This window comes from Stegostoma tigrinum, chromosome 6 (assembly GCF_030684315.1).
Source record: "Stegostoma tigrinum isolate sSteTig4 chromosome 6, sSteTig4.hap1, whole genome shotgun sequence".
Classification (NCBI taxonomy): Eukaryota; Metazoa; Chordata; class Chondrichthyes; order Orectolobiformes; family Stegostomatidae; genus Stegostoma; species Stegostoma tigrinum.
In genome coordinates, this window is record NC_081359.1 from 48,534,078 (window position 1) to 48,550,968 (window position 16,891).

Genomic DNA, 16,891 nt, shown 5'->3' on the forward strand with positions numbered 1-16,891 from the left:
CTTTTTCTTTTTTCAGGTGAGACAGGGCCTGCAATTATACTAAATTGCAGGTCTCTTACCTTTGTGCCAAATCTGTGCTTCCCAGTTGTATTGTACTACTGTTGCCCCACTTTTGACGTGAAATGGCTTCTTGGTAGTTTAGAGTAAGTGTAAATGTATTTTGAATAGATGGAATGTCTGGTATTTCTGTAAATGAATATTAATTGAAGTTGGAAACAGCATGAACTGTAGATGATGGAGTCAGAGACAGCAGTGTGGAGCTGGAGGAACACAGCAGGCCAGGCAGCATCAGAGGAGCAGGAAAGTTGATGGGACTCTTCTTCAGAAATGGGTTTATTGTGAAGAAGGGTCCTGACCCGGAACATCAATTTTCCTGCTTCTTAATTGAAATTGGATGTCTTGGTATCTGGAAAGGCTCCGTGATGTCTGGATTAAGTTGGTTTCTTAGGTCTAGTGAATTATTCTTTTAGGGTTGAGGTGTGAATTAGATTTTGTAATTGAACAATAGTTCCAGGCAGCTGTCTCTGTTACTGTGTATTTGCTCAGAGCATAGCCTAGCTGCCTTTTTATTTAATTTTTAAAGCCCAGGGTTTTAGTCCGGTATTTTAAATGATAAGGATTTTCGCTCAATCCTACAGGCAATGACAAGATAGATGAAGGGGAGCCAGTACACATAATCTGTTTTTGAATTTCCAGATGATTTTGGACAATGTGTTACACAGATGGCTGATAAATAACATGAGAGGCTATTGTGTGTGGGATGAGGTACTGGCATGGATTGAGGATTGGCTAACTGGCAGAAGGCTGAGTTTAAAGTTGTCTTTTTCAGGGTAGCAGCTGGTGACTAGTGCAGTTCCACAGGATTCAGTGTCAGGACCGCAGCTATTCAAATTAATCATTGCTGATCTGAACAAAGGAGCTGCAGGAATTGGTGTTAAGTTTGCTAATGACACAAAGATAGACAGAAGGACAGGTCCTGTCTCTAAGGAAAGATGTGCTGATGTTGGAGGGGGTCAGAGGAGGCTTACAAGAATGAACAAAAACAGAAGTTGAATGAAAAGCTCAGCAGATCTGGCAGCATCTGCGAAGAAAAAATTAGGAGTTAACATTTTGGGTCCAGTGATCCTTCCTCACAACTTAAAAAAAATTCTTGTGTTTTTGAACTGTTGCCTGAAGAAATGGGCACGGAGCTGAAGACAGCGAAAGAACAGTTCGGCATTATGTCATATCTGAAATTTGTTCAGGTAGGGACGCAGAGGAATAAGGCTGAGGCTGTTGCTGAGTACAGAACATTCACCATCAGAGAGCAGAAGGTTAAGAGGGATGGTGAATAGCTGACAGGAGGTGGACTTGGAAGAGGGAATGGAATCGGAGGGGAGGAAGGGAGAGGAAGGTTCCAGAGAGCCATGGGTAGCTTTGAGAAGTTGCATCTTGTGGACCTTGATGCCTGAAAGGAAAAGAAAATGTTTCATGTTAGCACGGCGAATGAGCTGGAGGATGAAATGAAACTGTAGAGTGGTGCAGCTCTGAGCCAGCATGTTGTGACGCTATTGGAGAGAAATATTGAGTCTGAGCATGTGACGCCACATGGCAGAGAGAGTGGATCTCAGGATGTGGCAAGAGTAATTGTCCGTGGAACATTGAACATCATGGAGATAACTGTGATTCTGGGAGAATTCAAAACATGAGGGATGAAAATTCAGTTAGAATCCACAAGGGGTGAGTTAAGCCTGAGGCAGTCACTGAGGAATGTGATATGGCTGTGGAAACGAGTTTTAGCAAATACTTGGTTAAACACTGCGAGTGACAATTAATGTCGGTGGGCAAGAAGATGGAAATGGAAATCCCGTTGGAAAGAGGAGCAAAACTTCTTCAAGGTGGGCATGCCTAGCAGAGATGTAATAGTGAGTTAAATACTAGATTAGATTCCCTACAGTGTGGAAACAGGCTCTTTGGCCCAACGAGTACACACCGCTCCTTGAAACATCCTACCCAGAACCATGCCCCTATAACCCACACACCCCTGAACACTATGGGCAATTTAGCATGGCCAATCCACCTAACCTGCACATCTTTGGACTGTGGGTGGAGACCTGAGCACCTGGAGGAAGCCCACGCAGACATGGGGAGAACGTGCAAACTCCACACAGACGGGAGGCAGGAATCGAACCCGGGTCCCTGGCGCTGTGAGGCTGCATTGCTAACCACTGAGCCACCGTGTCACCCATGACCTGAACAAAACTGAAAGAACTGTGGATGCTGTAAATCAGGAACAAAAATAGAAGTTGCTGGAAAAGCTCAGCAGGTCTGGCAGATGAAAAAAAATGAGTTAATGTTTCAGGTCCGGTGACCCTGAGAACAATGATGATCCTGGGCATGAAGGATTGTCATATATGGAGCAGTTAAGGATTGTGGTTCTGTACTCGGTTGAGTTATTGAGTCGTAGATGTCTACGGCACTTCAGCCCATTTTGTCCATGCTGCTCATCCAGGATGAGGAAGAGATCTCATTGAAACTTACAGAATACTGACAGGCCTGCATAGAGTGGATGCAGAGATGACGTTTCCACCAGTAGAGGAGACAGGGAACTGAGGGTGCAGCTTAAAAGTGAAGGGAGGACCCTTGAGAACTGAGTTGAGGAGGAATTTCTTCAGATAGAAGTGGTGAATCTGTGGAATTGGTTGCTGCAGAATGCTGTGATAACCAAGTCATTGAGTGTATTTAAGACAAAGATAGGTTTTTGATTAGGAAGGGGATCAAAGGTTACAGGGGGAAGGCAAGAGAATATAATTGAGAAACATATTGGCCTTAATCGAATGGCAGAGCTGACTTGATGATCTGAATGAACGAATTCTTCTCCGATATTTATCGGGCAATTAAAGCCATAAAACTGCCGCAAACACATTCCAAAGGTCTGGTGTAAAATAACTAAATTAATTGGAATATCAAATAACAGTGGCCAGACAAGTGAATCAGGAAATTAAAACGAAGGGAAGAAAATCTGTGTGGAAAATGCATGGGCCCAGTCTGCCAGAAAGAAAATACTGAATTTAAATATTTCCTGGGCAGGCAGTCAAGAGAGTTTACACTTACTTTCTAAAGAGCGCACATTTTGCTTGAGGCAGGCTCGGCGCGCACGCAGTCTGGGCTCGGAAGGGAGGGGAGGAGATTGCACATGCGCTCTCTCTTGGTTATGACATCTGTGGTTTGGGGACGTGCTGGGGTCTGAGTTCTCATGGTGTGACTGTGTTGGTATCTGTGTTTCACCAATGACCGACTCATGCTGCAGTTAAAACTGGCCGTTGACAGGGTGGGCATTCCCGAGAAACTAACGCCGGGGAAGATCGACGCTATCTCTGTGGACTTGTAGTTTTTTAATTTGCCTCTTCCAAGGGCTTAATGTTTCCTGCGAAGTGGGAGGATAAAACATCAGAATCACGTTTAATTCGAGCAGCGGCCTGTCAAAATTTATATTTGATTTTCTTTTTTGTTGCTTCGAATTGGTTTGAATCAAGGAAATCCGTTGTAGGAGGAGGCGGCGTGTGACGTGGCGCAGCAATTGACATGGAGCACGGGGAGGAAATAGGTAATTGGGCAATCGGAATTACGGGGGCTGGAACTGAGGCCATGGGACTGGGTGGGGAATGATGGCTGTGATAATGGGAACTGCAGATGCTGGAGAATCCAAGATAATGAAATGTGAGGCTGGATGAACACAGCAGGCCCAGCAGCACTCAGGAGCACAAAAGTTGACGTTTCGGGCCTAGACCCTTCATCAGAGAGGGGGATGGGGTGAAGGTTCTGGAATAAATAGCGGGGGGGGAGGCGGACCGAAGATGGAGAGAAAAGAAGATAGGTGGGGAGGTAGGGAGGGGATAGGTTAGTCCAGGGAAGACGGACAGGTCAAGGAGGTGGGATGAGGTTAGTAAGTAGGAGATGGAGGTGCGGCTTGGAGTGGGAGGAAGGGATAGGTGAGAGGAAGAACAGGTTAGGGAGGCAGAGACAGGTTGGACTGGTTTTGGGATGTAGTGGGTGGAGGGCAAGAGCTGGGCTTGTTGTGTGGTGCATTGGGGGGGAAGGGATGAACTGGGCTGGTTTTGGGATGCGGTGGGGGAAGGGGAGATTTTGAAGCTGGTGAAGTCCACATTGATACCATTGGGCTGCAGGGTTCCCAAGCGGAATATGAGTTGCTGTTCCTGCAACCTTCGGGTGGCATCATTGTGGCACTGCAGGAGGCCCATGATGGACATGTCATCTAAAGAATGGGAGGGGGAGTGGAAATGGTTTGCGACTGGGAGGTGCAGTTGTTTATTGCGAACCGAGTGGAGGTGTTCTGCAAAGCGGTCTCCAAGCCTCCGCTTAGTTTCCCCAATGTAGAGGAAGCCACACCAGGTACAGTGGATGCAGTATACCACATTGGCAGATGTGCAAGTGAACCTCTGCTTAATGTGGAAAGTCATCTTGGAGCCTGGGATAGCGGTGAGGGAGGAGGTGTGGGGACAAGTGTAGCATTTCCTGTGGTTGCAGGGGAAGGTGCCGGGTGTGGTGGGGTTGGAGGGCAGTGTGGAGCGAACAAGGGAGTCACGGAGCGAGTGGTCTCTCCGGAAAGCAGACAGGGGTGGGGATGGAAAAATGTCTTGGGTGGTGGGGTCGGATTGTAGATGGCGCAAGTGTCAGAGGATGATGCGTTGTATCTGGAGGTTGGTGGGGTGGTGTGAGAGAACGAGGGAGATCCTCTTTGGGCGGTTGTGGCAGGGGTGGGGTGTGAGGGATGTGTTGCGGGAGACGCGGTCAAGGGCGTTCTCGATCACTGTGGGGGGAAAGTTGCGGTCCTTGAAGAACTTGGACATCTGGGATGTGCGGGAGTGGAATGCCTCATCGTGGGAGCAGATGCGGCGGAGGCGGAGGAATTGGGAATGGGGGATGGAATTTTTGCAGGAGGGTGGGTGGGAGGAGGTGTATTCTGGGTAGCTGTGGGAGTCGGTGGGCTTGAAATGGACATCAGTTACAAGCTGGTTGCCTGAGATGGAGACTGAGAGATCCAGGAAGGTGAGGGATGTGCTGGAGATGGCCAGGTGAACCGAAGGTTGGGGTGGAAGGTGTTGGTGAAGTGGATGAACTGTTCAAGCTCTTCTGGGGAGCAAGAGGTGGCGCCGATACAGTCATCAATGTAGCGGAGGAAGAGGTGGGGTTTGGTGCCTGTGTAGGTTCGGAAGAGGGACTGTTCCACGTAACCTGCAAAGAGGCAGGCATAGCTGGGGCCCATGCGGGTGCCCATGGCCACCCCCTTAGTCTGTAGGAAGTTGGAGGAATTCCCAGGCCCCAAGATGACTTTCCACATTAAGCAGAGGTTCACCTGCATATCTGCCAATGTGGTATACTGCATCCACTGTACCCGGTGTGGCTTCCTCTACATTGGGGAAACCAAGCGGAGGCTTGGGGACCGCTTTGCAGAACACCTCTGCTCGGTTCGCAATAAACAACTGCACCTCCCAGTCGCAAACCATTTCCACTCCCCCCTCCCATTTTTTAGATGACATGTCCATCATGGGCCTCCTGCAGTGCCACAATGATGCCACCCGAAGGTTGCAGGAACAGCAACTCATATTCCGCTTGGGAACCCTGCAGCCCAATGGTATCAATGTGGACTTCACCAGCTTCAAAATCTCCCCTTCCCCACTGCATCCCAAAACCAGCCCAGTTCGTCCCCTCCCCCCACTGCATCCCAAAACCAGTCCAACCTGTCTCTGCCTCCCTAACCTGTTCTTCCTCTCACCCATCCCTTCCTCCCACTCCAAGCCGCACCTCCATCTCCTACCTACTAACCTCATCCCACCTCCTTGACCTGTCCGTCTTCCCTGGATTGACCTATCCCCTCCCTATCTCCCCACCTATACTCTCCTCTCCACGTATCTTCTTTTCTCTCCATCTTCGGTCCGCCTCCCCCTCTCTCCCTATTTATTCCAGAACCCTCACCCCATCCCCCTCTCTGATGGGTCTAGGCCCGAAATGCCAGCTTTTGTGCTCCTGAGATGCTGCGGGGAATGATGACTGCTGCCTTCCCGTTATGATATATCACTACATAACTCATGGTTAATGCATCAAAAATCAGCCGATCGGCTCAGTTCATTAGCAAGTAAACGCACAGTTGCTGTGATTATGAGGAGAGAAGTAACATCCCATGAAAATGTTGTTGTTTATAAAGAAACTAACAATATTTAGACGTGGGAAAGTTTCATTTTTTTGGTTAGAGACTAGTTTTTTAATTACTTGCACTGTGCCTGACACTTACTGTGAATGAATGAATGTATCTAGTATGTTAAAGGCATCTGGGTACATGAATAGAAGGGTTTTGAGGGATACGGGCAAAATGCTGACAAATGGGACTCGGTCAGTTTAAGATATCTGGTTGGCATAGACGAGTTGGACCGAACACTTTCTTTCCATGTTGTATAACTGAGATAATTTGGTGAATGCAGAACATTTTGTTCATATATTAGAAGCAAAGTTTAACAACAATGTCTGGTTGGCATGGATGAGTTGGACTGAAGGCTCTGCTTCCATGCTGTATAACTCTGACTCTCTTGCAGTTAACTTGTTGAATGTAGAACGTTTCATTCATGTATTAAAAGCAAAATTTGACACCAGCAATGAACGAATACTCCCTTGGTCAGTCTATATTCTTGTCTTATGTGGCTGTGGTCAGATAAGACAATCAGATGTGTCTTAAATAAGTGTTTTTGTGAAGATATATGGTCAAACAATTTGTCTTCAGAGATAATGGTAACTGCAGATGCTGGAGAATCTGAGATAAAGTGTGGAGCTGGATGAACACAGCAGGTCAAGCAGCATCTTAGGAGCACAAAAGCTGACGTTTTGGGCCTTAAACAATTTGTCTTAGCTATTTTGTAAAATATTCAATTCAAAATGTAATGTGATGCTGGGCAAGTTGTTGGAAGGACTCCTGAGGAACAGGATTTTCATGTTCCTGTATATGGAAAGGCAAGGACTGATTAGGGATAGTCAACGTAGTTTTGTGTGTGGGAAACTGTGTCTCACGAACTTTACTTCTTCAAAAAACTTTAATTTAATGAAGAGGATTGAATAGGGTAGAGTGGTGGTCTTCAGTACGAAGTTTGACAAAGTTCCTTTATGGTAGCCTGGTTAGCAAGGTTACATTGTATGGAATATGAGCAGAACCAGCCATTTGGATACAGAAGTGGCTCGAGGTAGAAGACCGAAAATGGTGGTGGAAGGTTACTTTTCAGCCTGGAGGCCTGTGTATCTCGAAGGGTGCCTTTGTGGACACTTACCTGAAGAACGGAAGCTGAATGACCTTGACTGTTGAAGTGTTCCCCAACTAGGAGGGAACATTCCTGTCTGACAATTGTTGTGCGGTGTCCATTCACCCATTTTTTTTTTGTAGCATCTGCATGGTCTCGCCAATCGGGCATCCTTGCCTGCAGCATGTAAGTCAATAACATTGGCCAAGTCATATGAGTATCTGCTCTGTATGTGCTGGGTGGTGTTTCCACATGTGATAGTATCCATGCCAATGGTCTGACATGCCTTGTAGAGGTTGTGTATTACTATAGAGTCCTACAGCATGGAGACAGGCCCTTTGGCTCAAACTGGTCCATGCCAACCAAAATGTCCATCCATGCTAACCCCATTTTCCTGCACTTGGCCCACATCCTCCGAAACCTTTCCTATCCATGTGTTCGTCCAAATGCCTTTTCAGTATTGTTAATGTAGCCACCTGTACCACATCTGGCAGCTCATTCCATAAGTGTACCACCCTCTGTGTAAAACAAAAAAAGTTGCCCCTCAGGTTCTCATGTATTCTTTCCCCTCTTATGTTAAACTGATGCCCTCTGGTCCTGAATTCCTCAGCCTTGGGAAAAAGACTGAGTGCGTTCAACCTATTGTGCTTCTCATAATCTTATACAATTCTGTAAGATCCCCCCCCCTCAGCCCCCTAAGCTCGAAAGAAAGAAGTCCTAGCTTGTCCAACCTCTCCCTGTAACTCAGCCCCTTGAGTCCTGGCAAAATCCCTGTATGTTTCTTCTGCACTCTTTTTCCAGTTTAATAACATCCTTCCTGAGGCAAGGTGACAAAACTGAACACGATATCCCAAGTGTGGCCGCACCAACGTCCTGTACAGCGGCAACGAAACTTCACAATCTCTGTACTTGATCCCCCAGTTTGTCAGAAGCCGCCTTCACTGTCTACCTGTGACTCTGCTTTTAGAGAACCGTGTGTTTGAATTCCAAGGTCCCTCTGTTCCACGACATTCCTTAAGGCCCTACCATTCACTGTGAAACTCCGACCTCGATTTGACTTTCTGAAATGAAACACCTCGCACTTAGCTAAATTAAACTCCATTTGCCATTCCTCAGCTCACTTCCCCAGCTGATCAAGAGCCTGCTGCAATTTCTGATACCTTCCTCATTGCACATCATATAGCCTATTTTAGTGTCATCTACAAACTTACTAATCATGCCTTGTACATTCCCATCTTAATCATTGATAACAATAGATTTAGATAACATTAGATATAGATGTGTTGTGGTTGATGTTGTCCCGAAGGCTGGCTAATTTGCTGCAAATGATGGTCTGTCTAAGGTTCAGCAATTGTTTAATAGCGAGAAGTGGAGGGGTAGTCAAAGATATGTTGAAGGCTGTGAAGAACATGGCAAAGTCTCTCTGCTCCATGGAAGTACTGTGTGATGATGGATACTTATCAGTCATATCCTGTATCTGTTTTCTGAGGAGGTTGTGATTTTTTTTTTTTGCTGTGGCATGTGGGAACTGGTGATTGAGTTGAGCGTATTAAAGAAGCCATCCGCTACGGACATGCCCGATTCATATACAGGATCTGCTCTGATGAGGAGGAATGTTGCGAACATTTAAAGATTGTGAAACATGTCCTCATAAGAATGGGACACGATGCTCAACTCTTTAATCAGCCAGGTCTGACATGCCACCTTGAAAAACCGCAATGACCTCCTCAGAAGACAGACACAGAATACTACTGATGGAGTACCCTTCGTCGTGCATTCTTCCCAGGAGCAGGAAGATAACGACATATTCTTTGCAGCCTTCAACACATCATCGATGACAATGAGCATCTTGCCAAGATCATCCGTACGCCTCCACTTCTTGCCTTCAAACAACTGCCAAACCTTAAACAGACCATCATTCACAGCAAGCTACCCACAACGCCCCACAACCTGTGCAAAACATGACAGATCATTGACATAGATACTACCATCAAACGTGGGAACACCACCCAGCATGTACATGACAGTGACTCATGTGACTCGGCCAATGTTATCTGTCTCATATGCTGCAGGAAAGGATGCCCCCAAGGCATGGTATGTTGTCAAGACAATGGATGAATGGACACCACGCAACAGTTGCCAGACAGAAATGTTCCCTCCCAGTTGGGGAACACTTCAGTGGTCAAGAATATTCAGCCTCCGATCTTTGGGTAAGTGTTCACCAAGGCAGCTTTCGAGATACACAACAATCCAGAATCGCCGAGCAGAAACTGATGGTTAAATTCCATACGTATGAAAATGGCCTCAACCTTGATCTTGGGTTCATGTTGCACGAAGTATGACCCATCACACTGTTTTGTATCTGTAAAATCTTCCTTACTGTCCTGTTTTGACACTATCACCTTGATAAATTGTTATGCTCTCTCCACCTTAATTAGTTTGTACAATTTTGGATTGCTTATTACTTCAGTTAGATCCTCGGTGCACGACTCTTATACCTATTGTGTTATTCCAGTCATTTGATTGTCTCCATTGCCACCTTGTTTTTAATATTTTGTGATTATCTCTCTGCTTCATTTAATCGGATTATAGGTAATCCCTTCATTGTTATTCAGCTGTTGCATTTTGCTCACACCATCTGACACTTCTGATCACCTGCAGAGACTTATTATTCAACACTCCACTCATAGCATTTGTATGATCTTTAGACCTCTCTACCTATAAATTCTGTGTCTGTGTGCTTCCTTCTCACTTCACCTGACGATGGGACCATGCTCCAAAATCCACTTTGCTTGGATCCCCTGAGCTGTCATTTTCTTGACTGGTCTATTATTATGGACCTTACCAAAAGAGTTTCCTTAGTTCATGTACACCATATCAAATGCGATAACCTCAACAACACTGCTCATTAAGTCCTCAAGATCTAGATTGACACCCCTGGCATCTGAAGATGCACAGTTGATAATGCAGAATAAGGAAGTTAATTTCTGTGTTGTTCCTGAAGCACAGTAACACTAGTACATCAGCATTGTATTTGGCATACAATTAGTAGGTGTACAGAAGGGTGATATCTGTTGTCTAGACACCCACTAAAATGTAGAAAAGCTTAGGATTTAATTACCTAAGTATATGTGAATTTTTAACGCTGCCTTGTCTTGATGGCTACAAGACCAACTTCTCGGGCAGTTTAAATGTATCTGACAAGCAGAGAGGCTCATTCTTTTGAATTTTAAGTATAACTGGAAATTTAGAACCTTTTTCATTTAATGTGCCTCACCTGTCTTCATCCCATCTTTGTCTCCCTTTCATTATCACAAGATGTTAGATTAAGTATTCTAATTTTCACTTATGATTTAGATGTTTTGTGCCTAAAGGATGATTTGTTATTCTAGCTCAGAGGCATGCTCTTGCTTTCCTTCGTTCACGTGGATCTTGTCTTGTGTAGAGGGTACTGAAATGCATGGTATCCCAAAAATAGTACGTTGCTGTGAAAACGTCTAAGAAAAATCTGTGCTGCCAAATGACTGTAATAGAAGATGAGTGATGCACTTTCATCACTTACTGCAAAATGTCAGTCAGGATGCCGAATTGAAAGACTGCTAAGTTTAAAAGGAACGATATGGTAGGAATATCAAATTTGTTGAGTTAGGAACATGGGAATAAATACATCAATCAAGGATATCAATTGGTTAGGAATACTGCAGTGCACAGATTGTGGACTACAGTACTGATATCCCACTGGCACCTGAGAATTTGATATTAATCCTATGGAGGGAAGTTACATAATGAAATACTTTGGCAAAAAATAAACTTGGTTAGTGCTTCAATCATTGTAAAGTTCCTGGGAAGTATCTGGGGGACACAACATTAAACAAAGTTTGAGTTCACCTACACAATGAGATGATTGGAAATTTGACTCAAGTAAGGCTCTAAGGATTAGATTAGATTCCCTACAGTGTGGAAACAGGCCATTTGGCCCAACAAGTCCACACCGCCCCTTGAAGCATCTCACCCAGACCCATTCACCTATAATCCACACACGCCGAACTCTAAGGGCAATTTAGCATGGCCAATCCACCTAGCCTGCACTTCTTTGGACTGTGGGAGGAAACCCGTGCAAACACTGGGAGAATGTGCAAACTCCACACAGACAGTTGCCCAAGGCTGGAATCGAACCCGGGTCCCTGGAGCTGTGAGGCTGCAGTGCTAACCACTGAGCCACCGTGCCTCAGTGTCTTGGTGATTAAGTTCAGAAATCACAGAATCTCTACAGTGTGGAAATAGGCCATTTAGCCCAACAAGTCCACACCATCCCTCCAGGGCCACCCTGACTCATTCCCCTATCCCTGCATTTCCTCATCTCTAACCCACCTAGCTTGCACATCTTCAGACTGTGGGAGGAAACCAGAGCACCTGGAGGAAACCTACATAGACACAGGGACAATGTGCAAACTCCACGTAGATGTCACCTGAGGGTGGAATCGAACCTGGGTCCATGGTCCCGTGAGGCACAAGCGCTAACAACCGAACCACCGTGCCATTTTAATGGTGGAAAGTCAGTCCGAGAGGACTAGAGAGGGCATCACAAATCCTAGCGTATTTGAAATGATAATACGACTCCCAGTGAAGGAAATATTTAAATCCGGAATGCTCAGAACCACTTTAGGAGAAGGCTGTACAAAGGAGGGGCATGCTTGGACCAAATTTTGGGAAATGCAACCAGACAAGTGGCTGAAGTGTCAGTGGTGGACCATTTTGCAGACAACAATCATAACTGTTAGGTTCAAGATTGTTGTGGAAAAGGGCAAGGATGGTCTTGAACTCTAAGTTCTAAAGTGAGGAAAGGGCAGTTTTAATATGATCAGATATGATATGTTTGGAGGACAGTAGGAGCAGATATATTTTGGTAAATCTGTGTCAACACAGTGGGATGCATTCAAGAAGGACATAGACAAGGAACAGGGCCAATGTGTTCCTGTAAAGAGAGTGTGGGACCAACAAATCCATCAGACACTGGATGTAGAGGGATATGTAGGGTTAAGAAAAGAGGCTTATGGAGGGAAGCTTAAAGCAGATAATGAGGAGTCAAAATAGCAATGCCCCAAGAGGAGTATAGCATGTGCCAGAGGAGCTTTATAAAGGAAACACTGAGAAGGAACAAGGGGCACGCAATGATAATGGCAGCTAAAACAAAGAAAAATCCTAAGTTACTTTACCTCTGCATGAAGGGTAAAAGGATAATTGGGGAATGATTAAAGCCCATTCAGGACCACAGGGTAATTTGTGCATGGAGGGCATAAAGTAGTGTTGTTGTGTTCAGTTGGAAGAGGGATGATGTGGGAATGGAAATCAGTGAGAAGGAGTGATAAGATTTGTTTTAAAAAAAATTAGCATAGAGAGAGGAGATTGAGTGGTCTGGAGGCTTAATATGAGGCTTGGATGAAATGTATCCCAGGTTGTTGAATGAGGAGGAAATAGCACGGGCACTGGCAATAATGTTCAGTTTCTCTCTGGCCACAAGATGACCAATATGTTACTGTTATTCAACAAGGGAGCAAGTGATAAACTGAGATAAACCAGTAAACTTCCAGCCAATCAGTCTAACCTCAGTGGTGGGGAAACCAGTAGATGCAATTCTGAGGGATGGAATTAATCTGCATTTGGAGAGGCAGGGATTAATCAAGAACAGTCAACATCGTTTTGTTAAGGGATGGTCATGTCTGACAAATTAATTGAATTTTTCAAAGAGGTGACCAGGTGAGCAGATGAAGGCAAGGCATTTAAAGTGGTCTACTTGGACTTCAGCAAGACATTTGATAAAGTCACCCATGGGAGGGTGATAGTAAAAGTAAGAGCCAATGGTATGGGAGGAAATTTGTATAATTAGAATTGGCTGAGTGGCTGGAAGCAGAAGATGATGGTTGAGGGGTGATTTTTATGGCTGGAAGCCCATGTCTGGTGGGGTTTTTTATAATTGCTGGGGCCCTTATAGTTTGTGTGACATATAAGTGGTTTAGATTTAATTGGAGGAAGTTGTTTGGTAGTTTATGGATGATATAAAAATAAAGTGAGGAGGACAGCCCAAGAGGATCGAGACAGGCTGATCTGGTGGTCAGGAATTCAGTCCATAGAAATGTGAGATGACATGAGGGCAGGACAAACAAGGCAAGAGAATGCATGATAAACAGGGCCCTCGGAAGCACGGACAATTAGAGGAACCTTGGTAATGCACGTCCAACTGACCCTTACGTTGGCACACCAGGCAGATGAAGTGGTTAAGAGCAGGGAGATTATGCTGAAACTGTATAAAACTGTACAGGCCACAGCTAGGATATTGTGTGCAGTTCTGGCATTATGTACATTACGGAAGGGTTGTGACTACATGGAGAGGGTGCAGACAAGATTTTCTTGGATGTTGCATGGGCTGGAGATTTATTATGAAATGTGATTAGATGGCTTGGGGTTGGTCTCCTTGGATGTGAGGAGACTGGAGGTGCATGATTTAAGATGTATAAAATTATGGGGGCCATAGATATGGTAGACAGGAAGGAACATTTCTCCTTGGTGAACATATCAATAACTAGCGGCATAGATTTAAGATAACGGTCTGGAGGTTTAGAGGGGATGTGAGGAAATTTCTTTTCACCCAGAGGTTTGTGGGAATCTGGATCTCATGGCTGTAAGGGTGATAGAGGCAGGAATCCTCATACTATTTAAGAAATGTTTAGATATGCACTTGCAATGCTATGGCATACAGTATATTGGACCGAGTGCTGGAAAGAAGGATTAAAATAATTAGGTGTTTGTTTTTGACCAATGCAGATACAATGGAGCAAGGACTTTTTTTTCTTTTAAAATTTATTCATGGGATGAGCATTTTATGATAGAGATGAATTATCACCCTTCCAGAGTGGACGTCACTTACACGTATTTACACTTCATCTGTTTCATTAATGGCCTTGCAGGAAGGAGATCAGCTGGACTTAGCTACAAGTCTCCATGTGCCTCCAGAGTTTCAGCAATGTGGTTGAATCTTGAAGTAAATTTAAGTTTGTAGAGAATGAAAGAATTGAAATTGGCAAGGAGTGCATTGGAAGTGTTAATAGAGAGGTAACATATAGTGTTGTGAGTGGCAATCTGCTGCTGAAACAATGTTACAGAAGTGAGCATGAATGTTGTTAGTGATGGTGCAGATACTAAGTTAGAAACTAATTTTGGACGCAAATATGACACTAGATTGTGAACAGCTTACTTGAATTTCTCACAATTGCCAGGTGAGAGGGTTGAAGATTGTAGTGTGGACTGAAACCAGCGGCTATTTGGAAGAGGGAGTCTTTTCTGCTTGTCACATTCTGTAAGTCACATTTTTCAATTTAGTATGAGTGGAGTGGTTGAGGAAGGTAATAATGTGGAAGGGAAATATCATGCAGTTTTAATTTTGTTTTCAATGATGGTGCTGGGGGAAAGAATGCAAGACAAACAAGAGAAGCTTATAGATAGGAACTTTGGGGTAAGAGTAATAATGTAGGAGTGTGAAAGAACCTGTGGCAAATTATTTCTGTGGCTGTGCTTGGATTGGTAAGAATAGTACTAGGTGAATGCAAGTGGACGTTGAAGAAGTGGCATTAGAAGAGGCTGATCAACTGTGTCAAAAGCTACAGACTGGTTTAGAAGGATGTGTGAAATAGATGACCTTTGTCACAATCACATAGGATGTTATTTTGTGACTTTGACCTGTTTGGTTCCGTGGCAGGGTTCAGACCTGATTGATTGCGATTAGCTGAAAAAGTAATTTGCGTTATGTCACTGTCTTCACCTCACTGCGTTTAGCTGGGAGAAATTACGCTGCTTTTATTGGAGATAATGTGAACTGCAGATGCTGGAGAATCCAAGATAACAAAGTGTGGAGCTGGATGAACACAGCAGGCCGAGCAGCATCTCAGGAGCACAAAAGCTGACATTTCGGGCCTAGACCCTTCATCAGAGATGAACCTCTCTGATGAAGGGTCTCGGCCCGAAACATCAGCTTTTGTGCTCCTGAGTTGCTACTCGGCCTGCTGTGTTTATCCAGCTCCACACTTTGTTACCCTGCTTTTATTGGAAGTGGTTCTAGTTTGGATGCGTGAATTTTGTATGTCATGTTTCGTAGAAATTTATCTTTAAAGAATGACCACTGTAGTGTGATGTGAAGCTATATTTGAGTCCTGCCACTAGTTGCTGCCAAATCATTTGTGGGATCACTGATATCCATGAAAGGGTAGAATTACCATGATTAATGGTCAACACAGTAAACTGAGCAGGCCAAAAGAAACTTCTGTTCTTGGATGCATAATTTAATAATCTATCTTGTGGACTATTGAAGAATTTTCAAAAACTGCATTTAACATGGCTTTTGAAATCTTTGCATGTTCTTACACTTTCTACTATATGGGTAAAGTGGCAATTATTGCTCTCAAGGGGCATTCCCAATTTTATAACCACTTTGTTTTAAAAAATAAGTGACATCCCTTCAAATACTTGATTTTTTTTTGCTAAATCACACAATCTTCATTAACACTTTTGTTTTTGTGAATTGTGAAGTAATATTTTTATTGAAAGAAGCTTCATTGAATTTTTTTGGTCTTGGTTCCAACTAATGAAAGACAGGAGCACTCAATATTAGCTGTTTTGATCTCCACAGATGCTGCTTGACCAGCTGCATGTTTCTAGCATTTTCTGCTTTTCTTTCAACTTTCGAGTTTTGGCAGTTTTTAAATGTTCTTTAGTGTACAGTTGATTCTTTCTGAATAAGCTTCAAATGTCTTGATAGGAAAAATAGACATTGAAATTTTAAGGGTTAAGGTAAAATGATTTCAGGATTCTTTTCCAGTTCTCTGTTACTGGGCATGTTGCTTTTATAAAATCTGTGGAATGCGTGAATCCAGATTAATCAAAGCATACTGCAATAGTGAAAATACAAAAAAAATTGTGTATTGCTGTTGTAGACATGGACGTTATGAAACCTCTAATAGAAGTGACTCATAGTTCTGAAGGTATATCAGATGAAGAACAAGAAACTGAATTAACAGACTTACAATTACGACAACCTGGCGATGAAGAGGGAATCTCGTAAGTGTTTGTTATCTTAATATTGTATTAATGCCTTTAAGTTTTCATGAAACTTTTATGAACTGTTCTCATCTTTTCAGAAACATTTAATTTGCTTCTAGGTATTATACCAAATTAACTGTTATTGTGTCAGAACAAATGTCATGCAGTTGATGTGATCTGATGGCATCTATCCCAGGATACTGAGGGAAGCAAGAGAAGAAATTGCAGTGGCTTTGACAGAGACCCTTGTACATTTTTTGGCCACAGGCACCATCTCAGAAAACTGCACATTAGCCAACATTGACCCTCCTTTGTTTAAGCAGGGCATCAGGGACAATCCAGGAAATCATAGGTCTGTCGGCCTTGGGGAGAGAAGATTCTTGGGGACAGGATTTACTTATATTTGGAAATGAATTGATTTGGCCAGGATAGTCAGCATGACTTTGTGCAGGGAAGGTCTTGATTGAGTCTTTTGAGGAAATGACAAAATGATTGAAGGCAGGACAGCGGATGTTGTC

The 16,891-nt window shown here is 44.0% G+C and overlaps 2 protein-coding genes across 7 annotated transcripts in view; one reads left to right on the forward strand and one right to left on the reverse strand.

Annotated features, from left to right (window-relative positions):
* LOC125453468 (deuterosome assembly protein 1-like) overlaps positions 1-3,120 on the reverse strand; it is a 133,521-nt gene extending 130,401 nt beyond the window's left edge. Inside the window, exon 1 of the mRNA XM_048533114.2 lies at positions 3,094-3,120. The gene's annotated coding sequence lies outside the window, so the exon portion shown is untranslated. The remainder of the gene's footprint in view (positions 1-3,093) is intronic.
* LOC125453247 (neutral amino acid uniporter 4-like) overlaps positions 1-16,891 on the forward strand; it is a 223,857-nt gene that overhangs the window by 14,749 nt on the left and 192,217 nt on the right. For 3 of the 6 annotated variants that reach the window (XM_059646543.1, XM_059646547.1, XM_059646548.1), the window contains exons 1-3: positions 3,197-3,586; positions 9,356-9,493; positions 16,268-16,391. In XM_059646543.1, coding sequence (XP_059502526.1) covers positions 3,565-3,586; positions 9,356-9,493; positions 16,268-16,391 — 284 coding nt within the window. In that variant the 5' untranslated portion in view covers positions 3,197-3,564. Of the gene's footprint in view, positions 1-3,196; positions 3,587-9,355; positions 9,494-16,267; positions 16,392-16,891 lie in introns of those variants that run through there. The other 3 variants (XM_059646545.1, XM_059646544.1, XM_059646546.1) reach the window with 2 other exon arrangements.